The sequence below is a fragment of the Fukomys damarensis genome, unplaced genomic scaffold (genome assembly GCF_012274545.1).
Source record: "Fukomys damarensis isolate Sample0158 unplaced genomic scaffold, DMR_v1.0_HiC HiC_scaffold_26, whole genome shotgun sequence".
Classification (NCBI taxonomy): Eukaryota; Metazoa; Chordata; class Mammalia; order Rodentia; family Bathyergidae; genus Fukomys; species Fukomys damarensis.
This window is the reverse complement of record NW_022900938.1, coordinates 18,822,613-18,833,474: the sequence shown is the minus strand read 5'-3', so window position 1 is coordinate 18,833,474 and position 10,862 is coordinate 18,822,613. Positions and strand designations below refer to the sequence as shown.

At 40.0% G+C, this 10,862-nt stretch overlaps 1 protein-coding gene and 1 long non-coding RNA gene across 2 annotated transcripts in view; both read left to right on the top strand.

Moving 5' to 3' along the window:
* The window catches only part of LOC117283421, a 9,479-nt gene extending 5,502 nt beyond the window's left edge, over nucleotides 1-3,977 (top strand). The window contains exon 3 of the long non-coding RNA XR_004514392.1: nucleotides 3,567-3,977. This is a non-coding gene — a long non-coding RNA (uncharacterized LOC117283421). The remainder of the gene's footprint in view (nucleotides 1-3,566) is intronic.
* The window catches only part of Agps (alkylglycerone phosphate synthase), a 163,636-nt gene extending 156,010 nt beyond the window's left edge, over nucleotides 1-7,626 (top strand). The window contains exons 20-21 of the mRNA XM_033756298.1: nucleotides 6,792-6,855; nucleotides 7,407-7,626. Coding sequence (XP_033612189.1) covers nucleotides 6,792-6,855; nucleotides 7,407-7,422 — 80 coding nt within the window. The 3' untranslated portion in view covers nucleotides 7,423-7,626. The remainder of the gene's footprint in view (nucleotides 1-6,791; nucleotides 6,856-7,406) is intronic.
* Nucleotides 7,627-10,862: the final 3,236 nt, after the last annotated feature.

Below are 10,862 nucleotides of genomic sequence, written 5' to 3'. Positions count from 1 at the left end.
ATATATATATTACTTTGTGGCTATACCAAGTTTCACTCACCCATCTCCTGTTGAAGAGCATTTAGGTTGTTTCTGTTTTAGTTGTGTTGTGGATTAGTTCATATCTCTATTAAAGGTTAGTCAGTACCTATCTCACAGCTGCTTAGACACACAAATGTCCGCAGTGAAACCTTACAAGAACCTTTTAGTGCATATATCCAAGAATTTTCTGGCATATATTCTTAGAACTGGAATTATTGTATCATTAAAGCATTTGAATGCTTAATTTTAGCACATAAATTGAATTAATTTCTGCAATAGTTGCCTTAACTTATATTTTCAGCAACAGATACGTGATTTTATAAATCTAAATCCTTTCTAACATCTACTATTTTTAGAACTTATGTTTATTAGCCAATTATATTTTCTCTTTTGTGAAGAATCTGTTTTGTATTTTACTCATTTTTTCTGTTGGGTTGTCAGTGCTTTTTAAAAAAGGATTTGTAGTTCTTTATGTCCATATATGCTGATCCTTTATCAATGTGTGAGCTGCAAACATTTTCCACTTTGTAATGTTTCACTGTCTTTAAGTTGAAGTATTTATTTTCATTTAAAGCAATTTATTACTCTTCTCTTTTATAGTCAGTGTTTTATTTCTTATGTTTAAAACTTTCTTTCATGTCTAAATTTTAAACTTCATGTCTAAATTGTATTAGCTATTTGCAGTTTTGTTTTTGCCTTTAAATTTTTAACTTGTTTGGAGTTGGTTCTTGCATTTGATGTGAGGTAGAGATTCATTTTAATTTTTTTCCAAACAGATAACAATTTTTGTCACAGCTGTACTTATTAAAGAGTCTCTTAGTTATAGAGGATGAGTAGCATTCAAAGTGGCAGACCTGAGAGACAGAGAGAATTTCAGAGCAAAGATAACAACAACAAAAAAGCATGAGCTATATTTATAGAATGTTCACCCTGATGAAATTAGGAAAGTTTTTATTGTTGTGCTTGTTTTCTTGCTTTTTTGTTTGCTTAGGGGGCACTTGTGCAGGCAAATGTTAATTAATACCTGTCTCACAGCTGCTTAGACTGGTGTAGTACAAAATTGCTAACCCACTTGCTTTCTTTTTGGACAAATCATCTAGGGACTAAATTAAGTTCTAAGAACACGAACCAATAAACCAAAGCAATAAATCCAGCTTTAATAAAAATGAAACAGGTTCCCAACATTTCACTTTAAGCTGCAACTTTATTAAGTACATTGTATGAATTTTATTAAGCACATTTGTAATAGCTTTTTTTCAATTGACAAATGTTTCCTATTCTGCTTTGCCTCTGTGCATGACTTAGATCCTTTTCAAAAATAAAAGTTTAACTTTGAAAATATGGCAATGGTTTCCAAGTAGCAGAGTAGTGGAGAAAAGGTCCCAACTTGGCTATATGATGACTATTCTGGCCTAGCTGGAAATTGTGTTCTTAGGTAGGAGATCCCTAAACCATGTTTCCATCTGCTGACTTGTCAGTAGGGAGTGGAGGCATGGGGTTATTCATTTATGTATCTAGAAATTCATTTCTATGTAAGTGTAATGGTCTAAGCAGCAATTCCCCGTAAAGCGGTATGGCTTGTGTTGTAGACAATCAGCAAAGCACCGGTGTTAGGAAATCCTTGAAGGTCCCATAGCTAGTTTTGATGTTGGAGCTGGATGTGAAGATTATGTGTTTCATAGTGTAAGTTTGTAAAGGGCTTTAAACCTGATTCTAAACCCGGCACCTCTGAAAATGTACAACCTTACTGAACTCAGAGGTTGCCCAAGTGACTGTGTCCAAGTAATGCTCTTGTACTGTTTAAATTAATTTTTTTAAACTGCTAGCATATTTCAGCATCTTACATCCTAGGGTTGCCAGATTTTGTATGTAAAACTACAGGACCTCCAGTATATATAATAAGCATATTTAAAACGTAACTATATTGAGAAGCCCTTCACTGTTTCTCTGAAATTCAAATTGAGCTGGGCATTCTATACTGTAAATGACAACCCTCCTCAATTCCAATATTTCATACTCAGATTCTGAATTCCTGAATTCTCTCATATCTCACGTCTCATGATATATCCCCCCTTTAAATGTCACAACTAAAAATATGGAAGACATGCCTTTTTCTTACTTTCTCCAAACACCATTAGCACCAGCAACTGAGCAGGAAAAACATTGGCGAGGGGGATGTATGTGAAACAGACTGCGCAAAGAAAAGCCATAAAACCCTACATCTCTCTCTTATTCCAGGTATAATATGTAACCGTGGGTGAGAAAGATCTTCATTTCATGTAGCTGCCTCTATATGGAACACATTTTGATATGTTGAGCTAATTAGTTGTGATATTCATTAGTTAATAGTGATCACTATTTTTAAACTTAACCCTTAGGGATTTCTATTAATGGATTTTCTTGCTTCACCAAATGAATTTAATTCAGCTCCTTTTCATAGAAGATTGATACCCATAGCAGAATAAACAACTTTATACTAAAAAAATGAGAATCTCATCTAAAAAAATCTGTCACATCCTACTTGGTGGGGGTCTCCTACTTTCTCCTTTCTTCGGGTCACAGATTCCCCACTATCTTGGGTCATCTTTTCTTATCACTTCTTCTCAACTCTCCTAGTTTATCTCCATATTATACCCACTCTTCCTCCAGTATTGCTCCTGGAAACTAAAAGCATCTCTCTCTCTCTCTCTTTCTTTTTTTTTTTTGTACCAGAGATCAAACTCAGGACTTTGTGCTTGAGAGGCAGGCATGGTGCCACTGAGCTAAAGCCCTGGGCCTCAAAACTTCTTACTTAACCATTTAGTCTAATTCATGCCCTAAGGACCATCTTGCTCTAGTCAGACTGGCTTATCAAAATATTTTGCCAGCAAAAGACAAGTCTCCACCAGGTCAATTCAGGTCCTGGCTCCTAAAACAATTTCCCTATTGTTACTAAAAGAAACAAAGATAAAGATAAAAAGTGCCAGCTTAGCCACAGAACATCCCTCCATGGTCCCTTGGGTTTATTTTTAGCCACTATAGAAAGAAGGGTGAAGATCAGAAACTGTTGGAGATGCCTGAGAGAAACTTTACCGGGCCTGAGGCAGGTGATGGATCAGGCAAGGCTCTGAGGAGAAGGGAGCCTTCCCCTGCCTTTCTCAGCTTTCTTTTGGTATCTGGAACAGAAGAAACCTTGCTGGCTTCCAGGGGCAGATACCAGATTCTTCTACTGAGTGGTCCCATCTTCACAATGAGTTGTATGGAACTGGAGGCAGGTAGGGGGGTTACTGCTGACAGCCTGGTTTGTGGACCTCTGAGGCCATCTTCTGGGGCCCCCAGGAATAGCGGAGGACACACTGGTGAGGTCTTTGGAGGAGCTGGGTTACTCCCTCGGCAGCCCCACTTTATAAAGTGGCATCTGTTATGTAGAGAGAAAGGCATCCCTATATGATTTTCTAGTATTGCTTTTACTAGCTAATGCGATATAAATACAATGGCCTTCTGTCAAGGAAATAGTGTCATTGCTTCTAATAGATTATGACAGGTCTCTCTCCCTGTTTTTGCAGACAGGTTAATGATGTCGGTATCTTACAAATGAGAATCCCTGGGGGAATATGAAGATCAGCTAGCCCACTGAGACAGGGACTGTGAGCTGTGCTGGTTTATTCTCCCTTTGTGGAGTCTACAACTACACACTTTTCATCACTCACTGAAATGTTTTACAAAGCACCTGCCATCTCCTAATTATTTGAGATATACAAGAGGATTCTGAATGTATTCACCACGAAGAAGTGATAAAGTTTGAGGTGATGGCTATATGCTGATCACCCCATTTTGATCACTATCCAATGTGTGTATGAATCAGGACATCATACTGTACCCCAAAGGTGTGTACAGATATTACACCATGAGAAAAATGAAATACGTGTAAACAACACAGCAAACACCTCCCAGAGAAGAATAAGCAAACCAACACACTGAACCATTGCTAACGTAGAAAGAAATCTGGCCACCAAGACCTAGGCTTCGTGGCTGTAGGAGAATCTGTCTCCTCTTTCCTTTGAGCCACCGTCATTACAGGTCACGGGGTGACTCCAGCCATCTAGCTCAGAACCTTGGGGAGATGTGTGGAGGCAGAAGCTGCCAGCTCGGGGTGGCCTCATGAGAAGCAAATCCATTTGGTGGATGGACATTTTTAAAACTTGCCACATATGTTAGCTATTTTTGTGGCAATTAAATTGTTTGGGGGATCTGAGAGGTGAATGTGTGCAATAAAACCTTTCACAATAAACCATGTGGAAAATCATCTTATCCAACCTCTGGAGGTCAAAAGTCATAGAAGCATGTTGCCTTATTCCACAAAGAAGAATTAAGTTTCTTTTCAACGGCTTGCTTTTTCCTTTTTTCTTTATAGACCGGAGCTCAAGATTGGGGGTGAAAGGTGAACTGTGTGATTTGGCGGAGGCAGGGCTGGGCCAAATCGAGCCTAGTGAGAGCTTTTCCAGAGATTCTAAAGCAGAAACTTCTATAACACCCTTTTGCTTCTCTCAGGAAGTAGATATTCTTCCTAAGGCATATAAGGGGGGCAAGGAGAAGAAAACAGTTATCTGGCACTTTTCTAAAGGACAAAGATAGATAAGACACATAACTCAGAACAGGATTTCACAGGGAACTGCTTGGGGTTTAGGGAGTGTAAAAGTCATAGTCTGATCATTTGAGTCATGTGCATGGAACACAAAGATTTCAGAAAATTGAAGGAATCTTCATTTTCTCCTCAGAAAAAGTAATGGTTTAACTGAACATAAATATTTTTAACGTTCTGGACATACTCTTATTAATTTGCAATATGAAGGATGTAAGAGTAAGATTTACCTACACCTGAGTCTAGAAAGTTATAACAGTTTTGTGGCCGGGGATTTAGCTCAGCAGTTCGGTGGCCTGCCTTGCAAATGCAAGGACCCGAGTTCAATCTCCTCAGAAAAAGTAATGGTTTAACTGAACATAAATATTTTTAACGTTCTGGACATACTCTTATTAATTTGCAATATGAAGGATGTAAGAGTAAGATTTACCTACACCTGAGTCTAGAAAGTTATAACAGTTTTGTGGCCGGGGATTTAGCTCAGCAGTTCGGTGGCCTGCCTTGCAAATGCAAGGACCCGAGTTCAATATCTGGTACCAAAAAAAAAAATTTTTTTAAAAGTCTCTGTGCCCAAAAGTATTTGAAGTTTCTTAGTAACTTTTGAAGAATGACTAGTGTTTATCTTTGAAGTTTATTTTGAAAACTGCTGTCATTCAAATTTATTTCCAAAATAGGGTTCTAATGAAGCCAGCATACTTCATTCAATGATTTTGTAAAAATGTTTTTATTCAATTGTTTTTAAAATTTGAGATTCAGAATACCTCTGAACAGCATGAAACTTGCACTTAGAACTACTTAAGGTCTCAAGTAACTGTGAAACTGTCACTGTCGTTTTCACTGTGTCCTGGGATCTTGGGTGCAAACCCAGGCCAATTCTGGGTGGATGAAGGTGTGTGGACAGTGCTTCCACTTGCCTGATCCTAAACACCCTTACAACGTGGTTCCTGATGTTGAAGGATGGTTTATGATCAGCAGAAGAGATGGTTGACAGTGAAATCATTACATTTTCTGAGGAGAAAATGAAGAGATTCCTTGAGTATTCTGAAATGTGCGTGTTCCATGCACATGACTCAAATGATCAGACTATATCTTTTACACTCCCTTGACCCCCTTCTGATCTACAGATCTAAACTTCACATCTCAGCTGGTCATTGAGTTTGAGTCAGGAACCTAAACATTCTCAGAGTGAACCTTGGAGATCTTGGTCATGACATTTCCAGGCCTCCCTGTTGGGCAGGGTCATAGGGAGCATCTGGCATAAGCTTCTCATTTTACAGATGACAAAACTGAAGGTTAGAGAGGTAGAGGAGACTTTCACATTCAGAAACTAGGTCAAAACCCAAGATCACCTGAGCTCAAATTTCAGGTCTATCGCCTAATAGTTGTGTATTTTGGGACCAGTCTTTTATTCATTCCAGAGCTGCTGATTCTCCCAAAAATAAGGGTTTAAGGTAATTTAATATAGTTTTCCTTTACTTACAAACATTCTTTTGTTTTTTTCTTATTGTTACAATAACTACTGAAGTCACACAATAGACAATTAACTGAATGCTTATTGTATGCATGTTATTACTCTAGGCAGTAAGGGTCCATCAATGATTAAAACCCAGTTCTTTCCTGGTAGTTCAGACTGGTAGGATGAGACATAGAGGGATGCATAAAACTGTAATAAAGTGCTAAGTGCCACGATAAACATGGGATATTGTGAAAGAACACAGACTTGGCATATCAGGACTCTCAGTGGAGGTCGTATTTAAGCCAAGTTTGTGGTGTTATGGCCTTAATGTGCCCTACCAAGTCACGTGGAAGCCCTTATCCTCAGTTCAATGATGACAGTATTTGAAGACAAAGAATCTTTGGGAAGTAATTAGGGTCAGATGAAGTCATGAGGACCAGGCCCTCATGAGGAGATTAGGGCTTTTATATAAGACGAAGAAGATCTCTCTTCCTTTCTCTGAGCCATGTGGAGGCACAGTGAGAAGTCATCCAGCTACAAGCCAGGAAGAAAATCCTCACCAGATCCTGATGCTGTAACCTTAATGCTAGACTTCTAACCGCTGGACTATAAGAAATTCCACTGTCCAACTTACCAAATATGGTATTTTGCTGTGACTGTCTGAGCTAAGACAGATGTGTATTTCTTTCAAAGGGACAGCTCTTTACAGAGGCCCAGAAAGGAGCTTGGTGGCCACAGATGAGCATGGAGAGGGAAGGTGAGTTTCGTGTGATGGGAAAGTGTCACAGTCCAACGAGGTTTGGACAGGGTTCTCAGGAAGATGGTTTCCATCATATACAAATCTTATAATGGACACCTAGGAACGATGCATGGTTCAAAGGTTTGATAGGCAGCAGAAGTAAGAGATCGACATGCAAATGGCATTGGTGGTACCACAGTTTCTTTTAACAAAGAAGCTATCCAAATGCTATTGTTTTGTAGATTGGTTGGATGTGACATGGCTTGCCAAGGAGAAAAGGCAAGCAAACAAATTTGGAAAATACAATTCACTCACTAATCTGTTAAGCAGGCATGGACTTCAACTCCCAAATTCACAGGACACAATATCGTGACCCATGAGGTGGGCCATGACAATGACAAGTGCTTCAGGGCCACGGCAGGACTCTGGGCCTAAGGCTGGTGAATTCCTCACTTCCCAGAGAGAAGACACTATTTGCATTCCAATTTCTGACCTGACATAACTACGAAGAGTAAATAAATTTTCCAATGAGCATCATTTGATGGACTTTTTAACTGTTTTTCTCCTAGGTTTTCCTCACCCTAGACCTTCACAAAAGATGGAAGACAAACAACAGAGTGTCCCTTCTCCCAACCTTGTCTAATCTTTTCATAATTCAAGATCGGAAAGCTGCTGTAACCCTGGCCTCTGTGCTGTACTCATTCCCATGTGTGCTTGGCAGAGCAAACAGTTCCATTTCCCAGGACGCCAGTGAGCAGGTGGTAATAAATAAAGCTGCCCCCCTCTGCTTGCCCACCATGTTTCAAATGACACATTGGACAAGTAGGTCTCTATTGCCTCCACTTTTCCTTCACAAAGGCTAAAAATGCAGTAAATCTTAATTTCTAATATAAACTCCAAATACAAAAAAAGAAAAAGTCATGGGCCAGTTTAGGCCGCAGTGAATTTGATGCTCAGATGGTGAGGCCTTGAATGCTAAAGAGGTAAAGCGATGGGACCGGAATCCAGCAGCCACATAGCTGTGTAGTTTCTCCTCTTCTCTCCTTGAAGCAAACTTTGCTTTGTGAGACAGAAACTTTCCTGGAAACTAAAGATGCCAGTGCAGGCAGAGCCAGGTCAACATTTTAAAAATGGTGAACTTGGAACTGCAGGACCCCAGAATTTTCTTTTTTTGGTTTATTCACAGGGTCTCACTATATAGTTCAGGCTGGCCTTGTACTCACTGTGTAGCCCCTAGGCTTGCCTTGAACTCATCGCAATCCTCTTGCCTCAGCCTACCGAGTACTGGGACTACAAGCGTGGGCTACCATGCCTGGCTTAAAATGCTCTTTCGTTCTGATGGTTCATATTAGTAGTCAGCTTTTACGAAGAACTACCGTGCCAAGTCCTTGCCATATTCTTTCTTCTGTTCTCACCGAGCCTGTACATTTTCTTTCCAGGTCTCCCACTCTGAAATCAAGGGTGCTTTTCCTTTGTAACATTAACAGGGGAGTTAAGTTTGAGTTACCTATGGAGCACTGGGGCATGGATGAATGCCATCCACGAGTGAGTCAGCATGCATCATCTTGTTGATCTATAACAATGGAACCTTTGCCTGGCACCCAAAGCCATCTTCAGACCTGTCCACATCTACTCTGAATCTTGTTTCCTGCCCCTCTGTTCTTTGTTCACTGTTTCCATCTCCTGCGCCATGTCCTCTGATCCTGCCCCTTCCTGCCTCTGTTTCTCTTGCTCTAGGTCAGCCGTGAACTTTGACTGCCTTTCTCTCTAACTTCATCTCATAGTCGCCACCAAGTCATAAATCCAGTTCAGATTTCACATGTGCCGTGAATCCTTCCTGAAGTGGAAGTCACCTTTCCTCTTCTGATCATCTAGTCTTAGTAGGTCCAGGAAGTCTATCTTTGTTGTAAGGATGTTCACACCAGCCCGGTTATAAAGGCAAAGAATAGGAAGCCGCATAAATGCCCATCGGTGGCATGGCAGTTACGTTACTGTGTTCTTATGCAGCTCTTAACCATGTGATAGCGATCTAAGTATTGATTTGAAAAGATGGTGTCAATAGGTTGATAAGTACAAAGACAAATATATTTCTTTGTCTTGAGAAACAAAGATACTTTAAACTTTACCTGCTTTAACTATTAGTGGTTTAAGTATCTCTCATGTCAAGAAGAACCTAAGGGAGCCGGGGATTTAGCTCAGTGGTTCCGCCACCTGCCTAGGAAGTGCAAGGTCCTGAGTCTAAACCCTGGTACCAAAAAAAAAAAGAAAGAAAGAAAGAAAAGAAGAACCTAAGAAATCCACCCAGGTCGTCAGCTGAGGAACTTGCCTTTTGGATCCATTCATTTTTTCCTATAATTGCTCACAGTTTGGAATGTCATTTTTATCATTCATTCATTCAAACAGACTATTTTCCTAGAAGTTTTAGGTTCACAGTTGTATTGGTCAGTTTTTCCATTGCTAGAACAAAGTAACTGTGTCTTCCACATATAGGAGAGAGGTTTAATTTGGCTCAAGGTTTCAGGGCCTGCGACCAGCTGTAGACCCTAAGGTCATGCTCCCAAGACCTATCCAGACACACTCCCAAGTGTGTTATACTAATCTAGGCAGCACTCAAGCCAGCCAAGCTGACAATAAGCTTTAGCTGTCACAATAGCAAACTGAGCAGAAAAGACAGAGTTCCAGTGTGCTTCTTCCCTTGTCCTCTCTTCCACCTCCCTTTCCCCAACATCTGGTGCCACAACGACACACTGGGTCCAGTCCCTATAGTTCCATGACTCAGTACTGACATCATTATCGACAAAAGCCCATGGTGGTTTATGAGAACATTAGAATTCATTGTTAGTGTTGAACCTTGTGTGTGTGTGTGTGTGTGTGTGTGTATTATCATTTGAATATTTAATATTTTTCCCCTGAAAAATTTATGTGCTGGACACTTAATCCCCAAAGCAGCAGTGTTGGAAAGGTGGGACCAAGTGGGGGTGATTCTTAATGGATCAATGTCCTTATAGAAAGGTTTTTTTGAGGATGGGTTTGCTCTGTTCTGTTCTGCCATGTGAGGGTACAGTGTTCATCCTATCTTGCCTCTGGCCTTCTGCTATGGAAGGACACCACCCTCCATGCCCACAAGAACGTCCTTATGAATCAATATCAGATGCTGGTGCCTTGCTCTTAGACTTCCCAGCCTCCTGTACTGTGAGAAACACATTTCTGTTTTTTATAAGTCACCCAGCCTCAGACATTCTGTTTTGGTAGCACGAAATGGATGAAGACAGCATGTATCCTATACACTGTTGCAGTGTATGCAGTATGAGACAATTTTACTGCTCTAAAAATCCTCTCTGCTCTATGTATCCTTCCCCCTCCCTAAAACTCTGGCAATCACTTCTCTTTTACTGCCTCCATGATTTTGCCTCTCTCAGAGTGTCATATTTTCTGAAACATTTCAGATTGGCTAATTTTGCCTACTAATATGAATTTAAGGTTCCACCACATCTTTTCATTGTTCAATAGCTCCTTTGATTCTGGGACTAACATCCCATTTGAGAATGTTCAAGGTTATCTTGTTATCTATTAAAGGCATTTTTGTTGTTTCCAAGTTTGGGCATTTATGATGAAAGCTGCTAGCAGACATCCATGTGCAGAGCTCTTTTGTGGACATTCATTTTCAACTTCTTTGAGCAAATACTAAGAACTATTGCTGGATTATAAGGTAAGAATATGTTTAGTTTTCTGAGAAACCACCAAAATGTCTTCCTAAGTGTCTTTACTATTTTTCATTCCCACCAGTAAAAGTGAGAGTTCCTCTTCTTTCACTCCACGTCCTTACCAGAATTTAGGGTTGCCAGTGTTTTAGACTGTTTAAGATAAAAAGTCTTGCTGAGTTGGACTTGCGTGATGATGGGTATGTAAACACGAATCTAAAATATACTACTCTTTCTCTACTCTTAAGCAAATGTATACTATGTGCTGGGAGCCACACACTTTGTCCCTTGGCCTGTGAGCAATCGATAGGTGGATAATAAATA